At 40.0% G+C, this 23,167-nt stretch overlaps 1 protein-coding gene across 1 annotated transcript in view; it reads right to left on the reverse strand.

The window, feature by feature from the left end:
• Nucleotides 1-2,729: 2,729 nt before the first annotated feature.
• Nucleotides 2,730-23,167, reverse strand: part of tet2 (tet methylcytosine dioxygenase 2) — a 34,523-nt gene continuing 14,085 nt past the window's right edge. Inside the window, exons 2-10 of the mRNA XM_037698226.1 lie at nt 8,103-11,066; nt 7,930-8,020; nt 7,739-7,832; nt 7,413-7,621; nt 7,149-7,299; nt 6,943-7,032; nt 5,065-5,202; nt 4,336-4,690; nt 2,730-4,198 (exon numbers count right to left, since the gene is read on the reverse strand). Of these exons, the coding sequence (XP_037554154.1) occupies nt 2,871-4,198; nt 4,336-4,690; nt 5,065-5,202; nt 6,943-7,032; nt 7,149-7,299; nt 7,413-7,621; nt 7,739-7,832; nt 7,930-8,020; nt 8,103-11,022 (5,376 nt within the window). The 5' untranslated portion in view covers nt 11,023-11,066 and the 3' untranslated portion in view covers nt 2,730-2,870. The remainder of the gene's footprint in view (nt 4,199-4,335; nt 4,691-5,064; nt 5,203-6,942; nt 7,033-7,148; nt 7,300-7,412; nt 7,622-7,738; nt 7,833-7,929; nt 8,021-8,102; nt 11,067-23,167) is intronic.

Raw genomic sequence — 23,167 nt, forward strand, 5'->3', positions numbered from 1 at the left:
AGCTGTCAGCGTTCCTGTCAGGACGTCTCAACGTCGGAGGAAAGGCCTGTTGGTGCTGCTGGCGGGTTTATTTTTATTACAAACTGTATCGAAGAACAAAACCCCGACACACACAGACTGTCAGCGGATAGCTCTATTAACGTTGGACAGGAGGGACAGTAAGGCAGGACACCTGAAATCAGGTTCGTCCTGCAGCTACAAACTGTTCGTCCAACCCGTTTCTGCTGTTTGGTGAAATAAAAACATTTTGAACATATTCTGTCCCATTTTATCTGTTCTTGGACAAACGACTTCAACATATAGGCTATCGTAAACAATGACTCAGAATAAGACGTGAAAGTGTTTTAAATAAATATAAGTTTTATTAAAAAAAAAAAAAACAACACCCACATATAAGCAACATCAGGAATGATACAATAAACAGTTTTCAGATCACCTGCATCCAGTACATTACAATACTTATAGTATTCACACCGTCCTTTATTCTTTTTTTAGCATACCAGACAGAGAGAACTTAAGCCCTAAACAGAAACTTTTTTAGTTTTTAATCGAGCGTTAGTGTCTAACTGAGCCTAACCTTGGAGCTGAGTGCAGGAAATGCACACGTTGAGTCAGAGGAGGTCATTCAAGTAAGGCTGAAGCATCTTCAAGTATGGCTATGCTTTTAACCCGCTTTCCTATGACAGCCTGCTACTGTAGCTGGGTCCTGTACAAGCAAATTCATTTTATATCATGTAGGTGTATTTTACAAAACGAGATCATCTAATGACTGAGCTACCATAAGTCTAGAACTGTTAACAGAGAGTGGATATTTACAGAAACATTCCCAGTATTCCAGCTAATATCTCTGTTAATTTGGAAAACTAAAGTTTTTTTTTTAGTTATAAAGACGACAGTTGAAAAGCCATGGGCCAATTAAACAAAACAAGAGCCTAACATGAATATCAAACAATGAGTTATACTCCCGCAATACAAATTCTTGGTATGTACAATGTAACATAATTTATATTTTTTAAATAAAACCTTTTGCTATTTTTTTTTTTAATTACAAACTTCCTATAAAAGAACTGAAGTGCTTTCATAAAGTTAATATGTGAAGGAAATGGCGTGTCGTTACATGAATTTGATGATTTCTGTTATCAATTAAATGGAATAGAAGGAGATAATGAACTGCTTAGTGGCTACAAATAAATTGGACTATACACGGTCACAAAGACATACAGCTACAGTCCTCACCTCAAACAGATTAACTTAGTTCATATTCCCTTTAACTCGACTCAGTGCATATTTGTTCCAACTACATTTGAAAGAGCATCCTCAACACAAGTAAAAAATAAAAAAAAAACGACAGCATCTTTTCCCCACAAAATCCCAATTTCCTGCGTGAATTAAATGAAACGAGAACGTTTTAGGGATTCAGGATGCAAAGATGAGGCCCTGAATGTGAAAAACACTAAACCATGAATGCAGCTTCAGAAGATGCACATCAAATTAGTTGACCATGTCCCTGATTTTACAGTAATATCAAAGTTCAAGTAGTACTTTCATTGCAAACTGAAAGTAAAAATGTGAACTTTTATGCCTTTTGGTGGCTGAAACTTCAACTGTTAATATTTTGAAAGTAATTTACACATGCGAAAAGATCTGTAAAAACAAAAGTCCTATTGTCCAGCTGGTTTTGAGGTATATGATATGGGTGTACTATACATTATTTATAAGCCTTTTGACTGCCCAAAGAGTCTCTTTAATAGTATGTTTTTAGTAGGCTGAGTAGCACCACGTGAAATAATCAGCTGAAACTCAAAGAAGTACAACATAAAATCTCTAAATCCATCATGAGAATTAATTTACTGTACAAATCTCCCCTCGTTATCTCTGTTAGATTACATTAGTAAAATATGGCAGAACAAGCCAGCTGCCCTCTGAACCTGACACTGAGCTTACCCTGTTTTATGTCTCTCAGTGTATTAAAATCACAATATTTGAGCACTACAGACATAAAACTACAAGAAGTATTCACAAGGCAAGGTGTTCTGAGAACCTGCTGTAAGGAACTGTCAAAAATGTTGCTGACAAAGTAAACCAGGTCAAATACAACCTTTTTTTTTTTTGTTTGTTTCATAATATCTAAAAATGCACCGTACGAATGGCTCAATGTTACAGTAAAACAGCATCTGCATAAGTGATAAAAGCACCAACATAATGACAGTTTTATAAAATGACGTTTTGAGTACTTAAAACATTGTCATGGATTGGAAATACAAAACCTTTAAAAAAAAAAAATTATAACCTGATTTTTTTTTTTTTTTAATTATTACAAACATTTGTTTTTACGGTTCAAAAAGTGCTTCAGGAAACACCGACTTTTCCACAGCTCTGATGCTCATGACAGAACAGACATGATAGTGTCGGTGTCCTGTCCACTGAAGTTAAACGAGTGTCACTCCTAGAGTGTATTATGGTTTTAATGTAAAGGTATTTAAACTGAAATAAATGGTAGAAGCACCGACTTTAGCACCATGACTGTTGTTGCCTACAAAGTCAGTGTTTTTTTTTTGTTTTTGTTTTTCAAAATATCCAAAGTTTTGTAAGAAAAATGAAATCGCAACAAAGGAAACTTTGTTTCCAGCTAAAATAGATCTTCATCAATAAAACTGAAAGCACCACAGATTTTTTTTTTTTGTATGTTGCAAAAGTTGCTAATTTGAAAAAATACATCCTTTGTAGGTTTAACAAGTAAAGCTTGGCTGTGAAAGAAGTGTAAGACGTGATGTAAGAAGTTCTTTCTGTCCCATCACAGGTCTATGTTTGACTATGTAAGGGCTGTTGATGGGGCTCTGATGGACGTGGTCAGGGGAAGGGGTTGTTTTCTACACAAACTGGTTGTAAGGCCCTGTGACCTTGGTGAATGCGTATGGGGTTGTTATGGCATATGTGTTAGTTGTGCATGATGAGGATCCTTCCATGAGTGCCTTAATAAAACGCTTGTACGGAGGTTCTCCAGTGGTCTCTGATGATTCAGAATGCTCACGCTTCACCCCCTTTTTACTGCCCTTGCTGGGGGTCCCCTCACCACCATTCCTTTCTGCCTCTTCCTCTTTCTCTCGAGCCTTCTCTGCCATCTTAGCTTCCCACATTGCCAACCCATGCTTTGCCTCATTCAGATTCTTATGCTGGTAGAAGACTAAGGAGATGCGTGTTGGGTGGTTTCGATCTGGATTTTTAAGAGGTGTTGTAGCATGGAGCTCCCGTTTTGCACACTCAATGAGGACTGAGCCATGACTTGGTGCCACAGCAACACCACCGATGTCAGGATCTAAGAAATTGTGCTCATTGTCTGACCACATCTCGGGCTTTTGTGGAGTTGTTGGCGTTTGTGGCATTCCAGGCTCCTGCTTAATAATGGAGCTCAAAACTCCCCCGTTAGGCTGACCAAGACCTGATTGCATTTCAGGGTTTAAACACCCAGTACTAAGATGAGCGGAGAGCATTTGTGGGCCAGGCATACCCGTCTCTGTCTTGATTTGCATATGGAAAGGAGCTTGGCCCGGGGTTAAGACATGTGGGCTCGGTTGCAGATATGGATTGGGGTATTCTCCAAACTGATTACCTTTGCTTACAGCAAGTGTGTAATCAATGCCTCCATGGGCAGAGGGTGCTCTTAAGAGGGGGTCAATAAACTGAGTCCTGTTAGGACCACCTGGGCCATAATGTGTCATGGGGTGAGTTGGTCGTATGGCATTGTAGCCGTTAACTTGTAAACCTGTTTCACTGTAACTTGGTGGATAATTGACATCAAAACGATGTACACCATACTGTTGCTCTGAGTACAGTGTTGTTTGCTGTTGTCCATACATATCTGGGTGCTTTTGGCTTGAAGCATAGAGTGGATGGAAGTTGTCACTGGGCATTCCCCCATTACACTGATGGCTTGGGTATGGATGATTTGACCCATTCATGTAGGAGTTTGGTACATGGAACGTAGAAAGGTAAGGGTTAGCTGGTGAAGGTGGCTGAGGGTTAAACATGCCTGGCTTGGAAGTGCTTGGAAAAGGTCCAGAATGGTTAGAAAACCTTGCAACTGCTGCATTTGTTGGGGCAGGGAATGGAGGAAATATGCTCTTGTGCTGCTGTTGTTGTATTTGTTGTGACTGAGCCCCAAGAGGGCAACCTGATTGAAGGGTTGGTCCTACAGCACCTATAAAACAAAATCCAGTAATTGATCATTCTTTACCAATCCATTGTTCTTGTTTATGTTTTGCCTTAGGTGCTCATAAAGACGTTAACAAAACTAAAATACAATTTGTAAAGCACAGCTTTAAAAGGTTACTGTACCTGCCAATAGAGTGCTTGGAGCAGTATTCTCATAAGTGCCTGCTTTTGACTTGGCCTGGAGAGCCTTTTCTGCCTTATCATTAGAGCTTTCCAGCATGGCATTCTTGTTGGCGGATGCCTTTTTTGCATCCAGCTTCTTCTGCCGGCAAGACTTGGCGGGCTCTGCAAGCATGCGCACCTGGCGACGGAAGGCACTGAGGACTTGGATGGCCCCTGCCTTTATTTTTTCCTGCTGGCCCTCCTCACTTCCAAATTCATCAGTGTTAGAGGGCTTATAAAGAGGTAAGACATGAAGCTGCTCATCCTCTGGTATCTTTCCAATTTCTCGATTATCTTCTCTTGTTAATGTACAAACCTGGAAAAGGAAGTGAATACTGTTTTAAGGCATAGGGTTGATAGTAAACACCTAGTCTATTTATACCATTTTGTTTATTGTTCATTGTACTGTTGTGCAATTTGAGTGTCTCTCAATCACTTCCATTCCTGAATGAAAAGTCATTCATATAGCAGTAGTGCAGTCAGTCAACATGGCTAAACTGTCTACATGATTTTCATAGAATTATTTGAGTTTTTTTAAATGAGCTGTATAAAACAGAAAACTGCTGTCTCAAATGTCATTATAGCAAAGTCAAAATTTTACTTAAAGACAGATTTCACCTGGGTCTGCTTTATTTTTATGAAGAAAGGGAAAGAATAAGAAAAAATGCTTATTTTCAATGTTCAGCTTACCACAGTGCTGCCACCCTGCATGTTGTGGACGTCTCTGTGAGCATGGGCACAAAAGTCCATACAAGCAGTGACCCCCGAGAATGGACGACCCTCCATGTGTCCCAAACGACAATCTGGTGCTCTATGCTCATATTCTACCTGTGACCAGAAAAAAACAAGGCATAAACAAACTGAAAAGTTCACTAAATTCTGTGTCACCAACAGGGGTGGAAGTAATGAATTACAAATACATAACTGTAATTAAGTAGATTTTTTGGGGTACTTGTACTTTTATGTCTATTTCTTTCCAGTGTAATTTTATGCACACTTGAATACAATTTAGACCATGTAATCTACTTTTCTACTTTTAAAATCATAAGTTGCTACTGAGTACGACCACAATTTGAATTATAATTTAAACATTGCGAATGTACCAATTACCTATGACGTAAGTAAAAAACAACTCCATAGAGTAGAGAGTCATTTATGGACAGAAGATTTGGAGAAAATCCAAAATGGAGACAGAGGACAACACTGTCAACAGAGAAAATGATGAGGTAAAGGCTGAGGATGAGTGCACGTGGCCGTACCTGGAGGAATTTTTTCATGTACAGAGGGCAAAAAGGAGACAGCGTCCAGATGCAAACTCTGTGCTCTCTACAGTGACAGCAGCTTACAAGACTTCGGCATCCAATCTTAAAAAACATATTGCGGTATACGAGGTTTTACAGCTACCTGTATGATATTGCTTTTTTATTTTTTGTATGTGTGGGTTATTAGTTTGGCTAAGTATGCAAAGATCTTAGATTTTGTCACTGCCATTGGTTTGCCTGGTACTAAAATAAGACGGAGCTTCTGAGCGTCTGAGAAATGTGCTTTGAATGTAGCTGTTATACTGTACACAGTAAATCAATTGAATGCCTTATATTGACAACACAATACAATATCAATTTGTTAAAAAGTAATTAATACTCTGAGTAGTTTTTGAGAAGGGTACTTTGCACTTTTACTTAAGTATTTTTATAACGCAACTACTTGTACTTAAGTACAAATTTTCAGTACTCTTTCCACCTCTGGTCACCTGTGTGTATTTGTCATTTTTAAAAGATGCATTGATTGAGTGGCATCCGACTGCAGTCAAAGTATTTTTTGTCCAACTGGCCCTGACCAGCAATCTACCTGTCAAGCCTTTTCTTGGTGCAGCTTAAATGTAAAATTTAAAATGTATCCTGAACTACAGGATAGTTTGTGTCATAACACAACATAGCCCAGTTTGACATCACCGGCTCAATCAGGCTGCTCCCTTCTTCAGGGCTCACCACAGTGATCAAACTCACATGAAATATTTGGCGATTGTTCTCCAGATACCCTTCCTGATGCAACCTGGACTTGAACCTGCAGCCTCGGGATTACGACACCGCGACACTGATCACTGAGCTACAACAGCTCTCATGCAATATTTTTACAGTTTCACTTTGTGACATGTTCTTGCCACGCTATGATTATTTAACCCCTCTGTTCAAACTAAAAATGGATTATATTTTTAACAAATTACATAAAAATGTGCACTTGTGGAAATCTGAGTCTTGGTCAGTGGAACTTGAGTATGTCAGTTTTGGGCTATTTTGTGTCAAATAACTTCTGAGATCTGCAGTGTATTAAAACCTGCAAAGTTAGCATGATATATAGCAACAACAACCCCATTAAACAAACTTAAGAAAGGGATAAAATGAAACTACCGGTAAACATTTTTAACAGTGCATGGGACAATAACTCATGTTTACTTGAAATTTGATCCAAAGATCAGTTAGCTTTTGATAAACAGCCCCTTTTATGACATGTTTTATATCCAATAAATACTTCAGTTTAAAGAATATTAAAATGTTCAAATAAACTCACCTGGTTTCCGTAGGCTTCAGGTGCCATGTTTTTATACAAAGGGGCCAGTAATGTTGCTAAATTTTGAAAATTTCGCTCAATTTTTTCCTCCTGGAAACAAAAAAACAAACAAAAAAACAGTAACAGTAATGTTAACTTAGTAAATTCTAATATTAAAACCAAAATTCAAACTTGAAATACATTTTTTTAAATTTTCCATAAAATACCTCTTTGGCATCATCTACTAGTAACTTAAATCTTCTTGGAATTTTGCTACGGGCAAACTTGCAACCATTGTAGTACATGCTCCAGGAGCAGCCAAAAGAGAAAGATGCTCCACAGGCATCAGGATTTAATCCCTGGCAAGCACACGTCCTCCTGAAATTGCATATGACGTATATCGGTTCGTTCACAATGTGCCAGAGAAATACTTAAAACACAATTGGACTTGTGTGTAAGAAGCGGTAAAGTTCTGTGTTGGTGTTCCTTACTCTTCGTTGAAAGCACAACGTCTCTGGGTGAGGGCTCCATGTTTTGTCAGAGTTTCTCTCAGCTCAAGGTAGAGGTGGTCAGCCAGATTGGGCTGGATGCCTTCCCAGACCAAGATGACCACTATGATGCAGGCAGTATCACATCGGTGACCGGTACGTTCGCGCACCAACACCAAGAGCTTTTCTTCCACACTGGCTCGACGAATCACCTGAAACATGTCATTTATTATAATAATAAATGTAAGAATGTATGCACGCCAAGATAAAAGATGGATAATCACAGAGGGATGATTTGTCTGTATTTTAAATAAAATAAGCAATCATACCCATTTGGCTATGGGGCAACCTTGTGTGCTTTTCCCTTCTTTGCCAGTGTAGAGAACTTTTTCGATCCTGATGGCATGGCCAGTAAGCCCCGACCTTTGATGCAGAGGAAAAGCATTAAAATAAACAAAGAATAAACTATTACTTGTAAAATTCTGTCGTTCAGTGATTGCATTTCAAAATTTTGGCTAACCTTTTCTCCATCTCCTCCCGTATGCCAGCAACACTAGGTGCTGAGCCCAGGTGAGTGTAATATGGGCCCTCATCCTTCTCAATGATTTGATCTAAAGTCAATAAAGGAAAATGTGTTAATATTTATGTGCTGACTAATCACTTATTTTTCAGCACTGACAATGTCAGACTCACCAACACAGTGGCACGATGGAATTTCATATTGTGTTTTCATGGGAGTATCCAAAAGGTTCTTTATGGGTGTATCCAACAGCTTGATGGGAGAGTCAATGAAGGTTTTTAGGAGTTGTTCCTTCTTAGGAGTGGAATCAACATTTTTTTTCAGAGCTAGCTTGGATGAGGCTCCTGGTGATGATTCTATCCTGTTAATGTCTGTGTTGGCTGACAGGATCGTGACTGGCCCTGAAGACTCCACCTTGACTTTATTGGATGAGTTAACCATGATAGATTTTTTTTCAAACGCAGGTGAAAGCTGATAATTTTTCAGACTTTGCTCCATTGATGACAGGATGCTTCCCTGCTTCTTGTTTTGAACACACAGAGACTGCTGACTTTCCTGCTTGATGTGAACACCACCCATGCCTACATCTCTCATTTGCATCAGCTGTTCTTGCTGCCGAGAAGCAGGCAGCCCAAATCTGGGCCCATTTTCAATTTTCACACCTCTAGGGATTTGTTTGAGATCACCGGAGCCTTGAAGGGGATGAGAGGAACCATGACGTTCCTGCTTTTGTAATAGATGCATACGTAGAGCTGCATGCCTCTGAGAGTCTCCATGAGAACCCACTGGTCCCAGAGGTAGTTGAGGTCCCATTTGGAACCGAGTGCAAGAAGTCTTCATCTGCTGTTCAGCTTTGAAATACATCTGTGATGTCACCTGCTGGTTTACTAGACCTTGTGTTACATGTGGTTGTGACTGTGTTGAGATCTGGGGAAAGTCCACTTGGTTGGTCTCGTGGCAGTGGTTGTTAGACGGCTGTGGTTGAAATTGTTTGAAGTTCTTTCTGTCCGAGTTTGTAATGAACTGTTTTTGAGGTTGTGGCATCTCTGTTGCATTATTGAAGGTGAATGTTGGTTGGTCAATGCAATGAATGTCTTGGTTGCAGGCTTGGGCTGAACCGTTTCGAAGAGGCTGTTCTGTTTGAAGCTGTGAACCTGGTGGAGGCTGACTGTGAGGTCTGTAATTGGGAGAGTTAAGTTGTCGCCCTTCAGATTGTGGTGGATGAGACAGTGGACGTTGAAGAAGACAGAGCTGTTGTTCTTGTTGCTGCTTCCGTGTTGTTACAAAATCTGCTGACAATATGTCCTGCAGGTCACTATCCTCACATAAGTGCTCTGGTTCCCTCTGGGACTGGTAGCAGTTTTCTGCTTGCTGATTTAGAGGGACATTTATTTGCTCAGGCATTTTCTTGAGCAAAGTTTGCTGCATCTGAGGTGTTTTAAGATTTGACTGCTGCCACTCAGGGGCAGTATTGTGCTGCGTTGACGCACACTGCCTTTGTAATGGTAGACAGTCCTGCTGTTTTTGCTGTGAACTGTTAGACCTCTGACTGCTATCTGTGAAAACTCCAGACGCCTGTGTTTGCCTGTAATGTTGCACTAGGTTTGACTCCAATAACTGACTGCAAACCTGGGTATCTTCTTTTTGCTGTTCTGGCTGAGGCTTACCAGGGAAGTCCCTCCACATGTCTTGTTCCTGTCCCTGAGATGATGGACCACTTGTTAGTTGTTGCTGGGATTGTGAAGGATTTCCATCCATCCAACCTGTCTGGCTGGGAGTGGAACATGATATATAATCTCTACGTTGAGTGTTCTCCGTACCATTTTCCATCCTAATGTGGTGTGGCTGTTGGAGATCAGGCCCTATGTGACCAAAACCATCAGGTCTTTGTTGTTTCCCAACATTTTCTTGAAAGTTCTGAGTCTGACTTCCATAATGTTGTTCTCTGCCAGTCCCATGATGAAGAATTTGACCAACTGCTGATTTTTCTTTTTGTTTATTTTCTTGTATCCCAGAGTTGCAAAAAGATCCATATCCACCTGTCTCTGCTGTGTGTTGAGGATTACTGCGCTTCACAAAAGAGCCCAGACTAAACTCCTTCTGGTCTTCTGTGTATTTTACTTGAGGATTTGTGTCATTTGGGAAACACTGTTCACTGCTGGGATGTTGTGAGCTACCATCATTTCGTAAAGGTTGAACCATGTCTGGCAGTGGCCCCAAAGCCGACTCCTGACCAGAGTAAGATTGTGGTTGTTGCTGCTGGTGGTTTACTTCAAAGTCGTGGGAATATCCATTCAGTGAATAATTGACAGAGTTATAATTGTTGCCACCTTCAGCATCTGCAGACGTCTCAGACTGTTGTTGCTGCGAGTCAGACATGTGGGATGAGTTGGTGTGAAATTTTGAGGTTAAAGCAGTTGGCTGAGCACCTTCACTGGACAACTGACTGGTCAGTGAATCATTCACAGTGTCCAACTGGGACCCAGATGTTTGTGGTGCAATTGACACTTGTTCAGGATAATACTGAGACAGTGTTTTCTCCAACAGGTCACCTGGAGTGCTTTCTATGGTTGAGGAAGATGAGACAGCACCATTGGGAACTTGTTTATTTCGCTGTAAATGGAAAATATCCCCTTTAGGAATATGGCAATTCCTTTTATCAAAGTTGGTCTCTGTCTGTTGGGAGCGCCTTTCTGCTTCATTAAAGTTGTTCGCCAACTTATAGCTTGTGTCAACATTGCCTCTACTTTCAACATCCACTTTCATTTTCTTGGGTTGGTGGACCAATAAGGACTGCTCAGTGAGTGCACGATTCAACTCTCCATTCGTCAGGTCTCCATTCATTTTGCTCAAGCCTTGCTCTGATGCAGGGACGTTGCAGTTCTCCCTGTACCTCTTTACAGAGCTGACACCTTTGCTGGGTTTGTAATGTGCTGAGTGTGTATTCCAATTTGTGTCTTCAGTGATCTGCAGAGAATCTTCTTCTGAAGACGGAGCTCCATTCTGGAGTTTATGAGAAAAGTTACAACTTGTCTCAAATTGTGCCAACATCAGACTTTCTTCCGTCTCATGCTTGGTCTGTTCTGTTTCCATCTGGCTTGCTGAAAGTCCATACACAGGGCTGCCCTCTTTCTCTCCTGTAAAATAGAAAAACAACACATAGCATTACTTTTTTTTGTACTTTTCAATGCAGTTATACACATTCTATATCTTTAGCGGTTTACTAGCAACATTAGAAATAAGAAAATCTAGATTTTTCTTCTGCTGCTTTGAATTAAGAATGCTTGTCATAGCTGCAGCATGTGACAGAATCTGACAGCGTCTGCAGTCACTGCGAATCTTTGCAGCGCTCAGGTTGAAAGAGTCATCACTAATCTGGGTGACGTGTTTGCAGGCGCCAAAAAATAGATCCAAAAAAGTCCTTATTAAATGTTGAGTAGCTATGACAAAACTAAACTCCATGCCCATCCCAACACAGCATAGCTACATTTATTTGTTTCTGTTCATTCGTGTTCTGGAAGTGTCTCACAGCATTTCACCTATTAATTAAAAATGATCAACTTCATTGATTTTTCTTTTGGCTGTTCCCTTCTTTAGGGGTCGCCACAGTGATTTAAGTTCTTACGAAGACTTGGCAAATTAGTTTTACTCCGGATGCTCTTCCTGACTCAACCACAGACCACTGAGCTACCACAGCCCTCTGTGTGGAGCAGAGAGCCGCTATCTAGGGTGCCTGGGGGAGCAGATGGTGGGAGTTAAGGGCCTTGCTGAAGGGCCCAGGGTGGGCCAAATGAGGGTGGAGGCAGGTGTGGATGCTTCACCTACCCCACCCACATTTTGATGTCGGTACCGGAAGTTGCACTGGTGATCTTCCAATCACAGGCTCACCTTCTCTAACCTCTGCACCACCACTCTCTCAGATTGTACTATGTACTAATAGATAAAAATTCATCATATCTGAAAAACCTCAGCTCACTTTAAAAGGTTTCAAATAAGTTTTTAGAACTATAAATGTTTTAGGTCCTCCGCCTCCATCAATTATAACAATAAAAACATTCATTTAAAGGAACTAATAACTTTGTTTCTGCTACACAAATCATTCATCTATAGTCATCCATCCATCCATCATCCATCAACCCATTCACCCATCCATTCATCATTTCATCAATTCATCATCCATCTATCCATGTAACCTGCTTTTTCTTGTTCTTTTGATCTGGAAGACATTGGGAAACAGTGTATATAGATTTCAACAATCCACACTTGTATTTTTAAAGAAAATCTCATATTTGATTTTTTTTAGACCAAAAAAAAAAGCCAGCTTTTTGTACTCACAAGGCTAGCCTTTAAACAATCTTAAAACAAATCCAAAATCCTATTTGAAACTTCTGAACCTACATTGGAGCTAACTTTGAATTTCAAGGTTCTTTGTCATTCGCCTCACATATGGTATATGAGGTGGAAGGAAATTTTGTACTCAAGGTCCCAGTTACACCCAAAAATAGCAAATTATAAAATTAAAAATATAAAAATATGCACACAAGCTGTGGAGTTCATGTAAGCCTATTTCATGGGGGCAGTAAAGGTTTGAGTAAAGTCCAACAGCAGATCGGATTGGACCCGATGATCACATCTGGAGCATGTTACAGCGGTTTATCGTTCAGGAAGAGCAGCGGTTTGCTTCAAAAGACTACTTTTACGCAGTGTTTGATGAATTCTTTCAGAATAACTTTTGTGTAATTAAAATTTCCTTTTTTTCCTGAAAGTCACCATCTAGACCATATGTGTCAAGCTCAAGGCCCGGGGGCCAAATCTGGCCCTCGTTGACATCTTATCTGGCCCCCAAGATGTTATTTTAAATGTAAAATACTTTTGTCACCTGATTTTTTTTCAGTAATCTTTGATTATGATGTCAAAAGTGCAACAGAGAGCATCAAATGAGACCAATCAAACTCTTTTTTTGAGGAATCTGCAACCAAGAAAAGACGGGGGGTATCTAACTTGAGTTAATGTAGATTCTGAAACTGGCCCTTAGTTTGAAAAAGATTTAATTTTGCCCCCATTTTGTAAGTGAGTTTGACACCCCTGATCTAGACAGACAACACAAAACACAAGAACCAGCTCTCCAAACTTGACCGACTGTAGCTAACTCTTCCACTTTCAAGACAAGCTGCTACAGAAGTGTCCAAAAAGGCTCATGATTGTCAGAACCAAGCAGCTCGCTGGCTGTCAGCTGGTCCAAGATGGAAGCAGCACTCCAAAAACTTCAAAGTTCATGCTCAACAATCCGGGTAAAAAAATCCAACCAAGTTAAGTCAGGTCCTCTGGACAGTTTCTTCTTGTTGATACATTTGGTCTTTCATCCAAAAGACTTCATCATCATCACAACAAACTCATTCTTATAAATAGCACCCTCACATAGTGGGTCAACCAGTTTGATGGTGCTCCAAAGTCCAAAAACAGTTTCAACTGAGTAAAACTGAGGCTTTTTTTGTTCCCAAATATGATCTTTAATTATGAACAAAACTTTTCTTGTGACGCAAGTGTACTTTTATGGAAAATTAAAGAAAAACCACTGACGTTAAAAAAACTAACAAGAAACCCAATTTAGTTGCTCTTAATCACCATTTATATGACTAATTCAGCTTTTGGCAATATGTCTTTCCACCAAACTATTGTCGATCAATTGGGACAGATTCAAACTTTAAAGGGACAGTTCAGATTTTTGGAAGTGGTTTCTATGTAAAGTTTATGAACAGTTACTATCTTACCTGTTGAAGGTAGATTTTTAAACGAACTCTGGCTGGAGAAATAAAGTTTAATTTTGACCATACTGATGAACTAGTGGCTAACCCAATTAAGACAAAGACCAATTTATATTACTGACATCTTAAAACTCCTTCCACCACAAAAACTTCATAGGAGTTCAAGTGAACACTGTTTTATTAACCTTTGTATTGATATTATTTTGCGTTACCCAACTCTTTACAAATACATTCTGTGGTGATTTCCAAGCACCCTAGCTGCACCCTAGCCTGTGCTAGCTGTAGCATGTTCTGTGCAGCCTACTTCAAACAGGAAAACTGCTAAATGTGAAATTGATGGAGGTGTAAAAGTTTATAAATCACCACCTACATAAACTGTTACTAGGAGTTGTTTCTAGATGGCAGGAATCCAGTTCTCAGACTGGCTGCAAGCTCCTCAGTTATGTCATAATTTAACTTATTTCTCCAAAAGCCTGTTTATAACCTTTTCACTAAACCCCACTTCAGAAGCTCTGAACTATCCCTTTAAACTCTATTTTATTGAGCAGTGGGTTAACTGGCATTAAGAGGTTGAAGTGAACTACTTAATCAAAATGTTTTCAGAACAAATGATCAGTGTGGCACCAAGTCCACATCATGGCTCACTTTTATTGGTTGTTTTCATAAAACGATACGTCAGAGAGCAGAATATCCCGGTAGAACTCGTGCACAGCACCCTCCATAACCCAATGTGAACCCTCCTTTGTTTCTCTGGGGCTCAGCTCGGTCCATTAATCAGCCCCAGTGTTGGGAGGTGAACGCCGCTGCTTCAAGGCAGCTCCATTCCTAAGGGACGCGCCATAGTTTGCAAAGCACCGAACGGATCCAAGCAGCTTGTCACAGTTGGATACACCCACATAGACAAAAAAAAAATCTTTGCAAACCCAGAACAAAGCCAAGAGATCCCAGCTGTGTGTGTGTCTATCCAGGCTTTGTACAAATACACACACAGAAATAATGCAGTGATTTAAACCCAATACGAACCCAACTTTAATTGTTTGTCTTATAGACACTGGACAGCTGCACATTTGATTGACAGAGAAGTCTCATTTTGCTGCAGAGCACTAAAGTAACAAAGACAGCACAAAAGTAGCTGAAGATCATAATGCTTTGATCTATTTTTGTCTTCTTTCTTGCTGACGTTATCAGAAGAGTGCATAATCTGGTATATGACTCAGTTTATTTGGTTTGAACTGAATTCTCTCTAAATCTTTTTTCCTCTCTAGAAGTGAGTTTCTTTGTCAAAGTGTCGTTGTTTCCCTCCCTCTCTCTGTGTAATTACACGTCAGGTTCAGGTTCCTAAAGCCTGCCCCTCATCTAGTTCCTCCTGCTGAGTCCACCTCCAACCTTTACCCCCTCATCTTCCTGCTTGCACTGTCTGAATCACAGTATCTCACTTTCTCTTTAACATAATTAATTGTTAACCTTATTAAACAGCTAAATGTTGACTAGCTTGTTAGGACAATGAAAAGTTTTAGAAAAACTCAAGTTTATGACAATCAGCCGCACCAAGCTCTTATAAAAACCTGTCTGAGCCACTGAACACAAGTGTGCAAGTGTTCAGCCCTACCAGCGTTCAGTCATCTTTTAAAACACGCAGGGCAGTTTGGTAAAAGTTGGAGAACTGACGTTAAAAGACATCCTTGCACTGATGTTTGGAAGAAGAATGTAGAATGCTGTCAAATGTAAAAACACGCCATCAATGATGAAGCACGGAGGGGGATTCATTATGCTTCAACTTGGTTTTGTTGCCCATGGCATGGAGAAACGCTCAGCAATACAGAGCCCAAGCCAATTATTAGCTCATTCAAAAATTTAAAATAAAACAGTTTGTAAAAAAAAAAAAAAAAAGTTGAAGAGGAGGACGGCTTCTACGACTGATGTGGATTTAAAAAAAACCCACAAAGACCAGCTCAGGCCTCTAGTTCTCCTCATCAAAGAGTAGAAATGAGACGAGAATCTCACTGAACTATAAATCTGAGTGGAAAATCAAACTATTCTTGCAATTTGGAAATGGGGTCACACATTCTCAGCATCATAACAAAATGTTAATGAGTGTGTCCAAACAATTGTGTGCCTCTGTATTTACTGCCGGGGTTGTTGGCTTTGACTCGTTGGGTGTGACAATGAACTTGTGGAGAAAATTTTACAAAGAAATGACTGGTCTTTGCACAAAACATTTAACATGATTCTTCCTTATTCACAGTTTTAGAAGCTGCAGCAGTTATAAAGCTGAGCATGAATTAGTCAGCTACAACAATGAGTTCACACAACTTTTCAACTTAGAATGCCTGGGTGCAACAGTAAAACATGTGAGATGTGTGAAGCACCAAATGTATCATAAGTAAATGGGCTTCTGTGAGACAAAAGGTCCAATGTAACCAGTTGTTCCTAGGCCAGTTGCCTAAAGCTAGTGAAAAGTCAATGAGTTCAAAGTTAGAACATGACCTGTTTTTCTCTGTTTTACATAAATATGTTCATTGTGTTTTAATATTCTGTTTACAAATATTTTTGTGGAGCTTTCAATTTTCAAAATCCGCTCTTGAAATGTGTTAGTGTTTCACACTTGCAATCAGAAAAGTCCTGTTGTGTACTGCAGGGCACATGTTGTAAAATTTAAATAAAAATATGGTTAAAACAAAATAGGTTTTGCAATGTGATTTTTACCACCCCAAGTCGTCATGTATATGAAAATATATTTTTTAAATCAAGATACTTTTTTTCTGCTTGGTCTCAGGAGACTACAATAGAATATACTGTATTTGGTGGAATGCGAGTCATTTGGCCAATCACAATCAAGATAGACGATAGGGAAATCTTTCCCATGGACGAAGGAAACTGATCTATAACTAGTCACTTCTAATGTTGGACACTGTTAGTTTTGAGCTAAGTCTTATTACCTGCCAACTATATACTATGCTGTGTAAGTTAAACTAGATTTACTTAGGATGTGTGTGAGAAGTGGAGTGCTGCGTGTGTATCATCCTAGCTAGGTTAAGATGTAGTACTGCTGGCTTTATGTCTGTAAATGACAGAAGGCGGCATATTTTTGGAAGCTTTGTCTAATCTGAGAAGGAAGAACTTGTACCTTTGCCCTAAGATTTAAAAAGTCCAACTGATGGAGTTATGGAGAATATCTTGAAGGAGAAATATCATGTTAGGAAGAAAGAACCGTAGTAAAACAAGTTTCCTGGAAAGTAAAATTGGTAAAAGCAGTGTATGAGGAAGGAATAGAGGGAAGGAAAACAATGGGAGAAGCGAGATGGATGTTATTCAATGTGGATTGTGAAAGAAAAGGGAATAACCGTTATGAAGTGGTAGAAATTGTGGTGGCGCCAAGGTAGGAAGGAACCTGTAAATTATCATTTTAATAATTATATGCAGGTTGACAAAACTAATAAAGTTTTATTTTTTATTTTTTGGAGTCACTGTTGCTTGGCACAGTGTAATTTTGTGTTGTGAAGGCTGAGCCACATCATTTTTTTGTTATTATGAGTAGGTCTGTATCATTAACTCAGAAAAAGTAAAATGCCCTCCTAAGTTCACTGTTTGTGGATATCAAAATTGCACCTGTTCATTAGATAAATTTAATATTCTAGTTTTTAAACATGCAGTTCAGTGCCACCATTAAAGTGTTAATACACCAGAATGCAGGAAATGGCATAAACTTTTTCAAAATTTTCTCAGGGAGAATACCCAGAACCCCCTCCAGTGTGTCCCTCCCCCACCCCACCCCATGTTACAAATGCTTCTGATGCAGATGAGCAAAGAGAAAGAGGCACATGGCCAAGAAGTGGAAATTAGCCCTTGAAATGCTTGTCCAAGCCCAAAATATATTAAAAAATAAGATTTTGCTATTAGCAAAATGCTGTGGTATACAGTGAACCCTCGCTATAACGCGGTTCACCTTTCACGGTCTCGCTGCTTCACAGATTTGCATCGTGCATTGTGTTCTGCATTCTGATTGGCTAAACAGTCTCAGTACTTACAGTAGTTATTTGTAAAAAACGTTTATACAGTACTTTTATTTGTTAAACAAATGCTTGGGCCTGTAAAAAGGTTTTGTTCTTTGGTTTGAATGTATTATGGAGTATTTCATTGTATAATAATTGTAAAAAAAAATAAAGGTTACTACTTCACGGATTTCGCCTATCACAGGTTCTTTTTGGAACGTAACCCCCGTGAAAAACGAGGGTTCACTGTATTTGGTTTCTCTAGCTGGCTTGCTGCTGTTGTTGCTCGTTTATTTTTATTTTTTGGTTGACTAGCCATCTACACCATTTTGGGGGCCGAGATGGTGTAGAGGCAGGGCAGCCAACTCGGGACCCGAAGATCCTGGGTTCAATCCCCAGGCATTGCACATCCTGTGGTTTCTCTGAGCAGGACACCCCATCCCCAGTTGCTCTCAGGCACCCCCAATAGCCACCCACCACCCCAACTGTTGGTGGATGGGTTAAATGCTGAGAGCCATTTTCACCATTGTATGGGAACATACAATGAAAACAATACATACACATTATTATTATCTTTCCTATGTATATCCTAACACAGCACAGAACACCCCCCCACCCCCCCACCCCCCCACACACACATTCACAAGGCTTGTCACCTGCTTCATCCCTTCTGAGTTTGCAGGTACGATATCTTCTCTTTGGACTCCCTGTTTGTCTTTTTCCTGGCAGCTGCATTTCTAATGCCCATCTTCCAATATACCCACTGTCCCTCCTCTGGAAATGTCCAAACCACTGTCCCTCTTCTCGACATGTTCAAACAATTTCAGTCTGGCCTCTCTAACTTTATTTCCCAGTTGTTCAACCTGTGCTGTACCTCTGATGATCTCATTCCCAATCTTATCCATCCTTGTCACTCCTAAGTAGAACCTCAACGTCTTAATTTCTGCCATTTCAAGTTCTATCTCCTGTATTTTTGTCAGTACCACTGTTTCCAGACCATATAACAAAACTGGTCTCATCAATGTCTTGTAAACTTTTTCTTTGACATTTGCTGCCACTCTTTTGTCACAAATCACTCCTGAAACTTTTCTCCATCCACTCCATCCATCCCAGACTTTCTTTTTCACCTCTTTACCTTATTCCCTATTTTCCTGTGCTGTGGACTCCAAGTACTTGAAGTCCTGCACCTTTGTGATCTCTGCTCCTTGTAGTCTCATTGTTCCACCAGCCTCCCTCTTATTCACACACATGTACTTTGTTTTACTACGGCTGACTTTCATTCCTCTTTCAAGTGCATTCCTCCACCTCTCTAAGTTCTCTTCCATCTGTTCCCTGTTCTCACCGCAGGTCACAATGTCATCTGCAAACATCATGGCCCACGGGGATTCCTGCCTGACCTTATCTGTTATTCAGTCCATTACCAGAACAAACAAAAAGGGACTCATAGCTGATCCTTGATGCAATCCCACCTCCACCTTGAAGCTATCTGTCAGTCCTACAGCACATTTCACCACTGTCCTGCTTTCCTCCTATACCAGTCTAACATGTCTTGCTGTCCTCATACATGTCCTGTAGCAGTCTAACAGATCCTATTGTCTTCATATATGTTCTCTACCAGTCATACCAGGCATACTTCTCTGCCACTCCAGATTTCCTCATGCAATACCACACCTCCTCCCTCGGCACCCTGTCATATGCTTTTTCTAAATCCACAAAGAAACAATGGAGTTCTTTCTGACCCTCTTTGTACTTCTCCATCAGCATCAGCATCCTCAAAGCAAAGATGGCATCTGTGATGCTCTTTATCGGCATAAAACCATACTGCTGCTCGCAGTCAACTCTTATCTAAGTCTAGCTTACACAACTCTCTCCCATTGTGTGGCTCATTAACTTAATTCCCCTGTAGTTGCTACAAATGGCCACCAGAACACTTCTCTTACATTCTTCATGCATTTTCTCACCCTAATATATGCCATTGAATATTTGAGTCAAAAACCTCACTGCCATCTCTCCTAGACACTTACAAACCTCCACTACTATGTCATCTGGTCCTATTGCCTTCCCCTTCTTCATTCTTTTCAGAGCTTTCCAGACTTCACCTTCACCAATCTTTCTAGCTTCCTGATCCACAGTTTCTGTGACCTCTACTCTTTTTTCTCTTTCATTCTCTTCATTCATTAGCTCCTCAAAGTACTCCTTCCATCTTCCCATCATGGTCTCCTCACCATTTATATCTTTAGCAAGCCTAATCTGCTGCATATCCTTTCCAGCCTGATCCCTCTGTCTCACCAATTGGTACAAGTCCTTCTCACTCTTTAGTGTCCACCCTCCCATACAACTCATACACTTTTTGCTTTGATTAAATTGATTAAAAACAGGTCTATCTTGTAAAGGAGTTCTTGAGGATCAATGAGACTAACAACTTGTATAAATAAAAGTTGAATTGATTTTACTGTTTTAGAGAGCAACAACAGCAATCCTGTGTGTGTGAATAGAACAGCTCCGATTCTGTCAAGCGTCCTTACTTTTAATAAATAATCAAAATAAAAATGTGCTATGACTTTGGACTTTTATGTGCGGAGATATGAGCTGACGGATCCGAGTGAACAGTTGCCAGAACGCACATGGTGAAAATGAGGGATTTCCCGGATCTTGTTCCGGCAGGAGCCGGCTCAAATTAACCACTGCCTTTGCACCTCCCTCTTTGCTCTATGTTGCATCTTCTTATATTCCTGTCTCCTCTCTTCAGTCCTCTCACTGTCATATTTCTTCTTGGCTTACCTCTTTCTCTGAATAGCTTCCTGCATTACACTATTCCACCACCAGGTTTCCTTTTCATCCATTCTCTGTCCAGATGACACACCTTCCTACCTGTCTCTCTAATTTCTGTTGCTGTAGTAGCCCATTCATCTGGAAGCTCTTTCTTACCACCCAGAACTTTTAACAGCTCCTCTCTGAACTTCTCACAACATTCTTCCTTCTTCATCTAACATCATTTGGTCCCCTTCTCTGATACTCTTTTTCTCTTCTTCACAACAACAGTCATTCTATACACAACCATCCAATGCTGTCTGCCCACGCTCTCCCCTGCCACAACCTTACAGTCCCTCAGGTTTCTTCTTTTGCACAGAATGTAGTAGACCTGCGTACTTCCTCTTTTTTTTATACTGTAGGTCACTATTTTCTTCCATCTTTTGGAAAAGTGTTGACTAGAGCCATTTCCATTCTCTTGGCAAAATCCACCACCATCTGTACTTCCTGTTTCTTTCCTTGACACCAAACCTACCCATCATTTCCTCATTCCCTCTGTTTTCTTCACCAGCATGTCCATTCAGGTCTGCTCCAATCACCACTCTCTCCTCCCTGGGAATACTCTATCACTTCATCTAGATCCTTCCAAAATTTGTCTTTCTCCTCTAAATCACATCCAATCTGTGGAGCATAACCACTGACAATGTTTATCATCAGACCTTCTGCTTCTACCTTCAGACACATCATCCTGTCTGACACTCTTTTCACCTCTACTACTTTGTACATTTTTTGCCAACCCCTCCTTCAGGAACACACCCCAACTCCATTTCTTTTTCTATCCACACCATGGTAAAACAGTTTGAACCCTGCTTCAATGCTGCAAGCCTTGCTGCCCTTCCACTTGGTCTCTTGGACACATAAAACATCTACATTCCTTCTCTGCATCATGTCAGCCAACTATCAAATGCAGATAGTTGGCTGGTAAATGCAACCTGTCATTGTCCCCACATCTAGTGTTGCCACATTCAGTTCTCCAGTCTTGACTTTCCTCTTCTCTGTCTCCAGACACTTTCCTTGCTCGTGATCTTTGACTAACAGTACCACAATTTCCTCTACCTTTTTGTCATCCTCACCAGTGTTGGTTGTGGTTAAACTGGGCCTCAATCGATCTAGTATACAGTAATGTCGCTTAGATGAACTCACGTTAGTTTTAATATTATGTCATGCTCAGTGCCGGACCAAGCCTCCATGGGGCCCTAAGCGAAATTTGGTTTGGGCCCTCTATTTCTGCTAATAATGTGGATTACTGCAATCAGCAGTCAGATGATCAGATCCTTCACCCACCTAACATAAACTCATTGCAACTTTGACAGCCCTGTTTACATTATCTTATATGTATATACTGTATCTAGTGGTACTAAAAGTAACAAAAGAAAAAAAATGCCAGTATGCAATGTATTTTACAACAAAAGTGTCATCTGGTTTATTATCTTTGGTTCAAAAGAACTGCAACAGTAATGTTCAAAATAATTTGTAGTGCAACATCAACAACAAACAGATAAAATAATTTAGATGCATAAAAATAAATTAAATTGTGCAAAAACAGACAAAATTAAATACAATCAAAAATAAAACATCAAGGAAATACTTAAATAATGTAAATCAACAGTTTCTTGAAACCACGTAAAATGGTTTAAAAAATAAATCTAAAGTTGAATAATTAGTTCTTAAAACTATATAAATGTATGCAACAATTTGCAGAAGCTGAACTTGAAATATTAAATAGAATCATATACACTTCCTGCCCCCCCCCCCCCCGCAAAAAAAAAGTCACCACCAAAAAAAAGGTCACACTAATATTTCATTGGACTGCCTTTAGCTTTGATTACGGCATGCATTCTCTGTGTTCTGCAATGTCACAAGATCCATTTCCATCCAGTGTTGCATTAATTTTTCACCAAGATCTTGCATTGATGACTAGGCACTAGGCATGATGGGTGCATCACTTCACCTGCCTCTCTTCTTACCCTGATGTGCCCATCACTTTGGAACAGGGTAAATCTGGACCTCATCAGACCACATGACCTTCTTCCATTGCTCCAGAGTCCAATCTTTATGCTACCTAGCAAACTGAAGCCTTTTTTTCTGGTTAGCCTCACTGATTAGTGGTTTTCTTAATGCTACACAGCTGTTCAGTCCCAATCCCTTGAATTCCCTTTGCATTGTGGTGTGGAAATGCTTTTACTGTCACTATCAAACATCGTCCTGAGAGCTACTGTTGTTTTTCTTTGATTTGATTTCACCAAATGATTAAGTGATCGTTGATCACGATCATTCAGGATTTTTTTTCCGGACACATTTCTTCCTCGAAGACAATGGCTCTCCATATCCTTCCAGTTTTTAATAATGCGTTGGACAGTTCTTAACCCAATTTTAGTAGTTTCTGCAATCTCCTTTATATGTTTTCTCTGTTTGACGTATGCCAATGATTTGACCCTTCTCAAACAGACTGACTGAATCTTTTCCACGACCACGCGATGTGTCTTTTGACATGGTTGTTTAAGAAATGAGAAGCAACTCATTGCACCAGTTGGGGTTAAATAACTTCTTGCCAGCTGAAAGATAATTGCCCATGCAGTAATTATACAATAGGAGCCTCGTACCTACTTGCTTAGTTAAATCCAGATCGCAACATTCTTTTGGGCCAGGCAGTGTAGAAATCATATATAT

Source organism: Nematolebias whitei, chromosome 3 (genome assembly GCF_014905685.2).
Source record: "Nematolebias whitei isolate Nwh7 chromosome 3, NemWhi1, whole genome shotgun sequence".
Classification (NCBI taxonomy): Eukaryota; Metazoa; Chordata; class Actinopteri; order Cyprinodontiformes; family Rivulidae; genus Nematolebias; species Nematolebias whitei.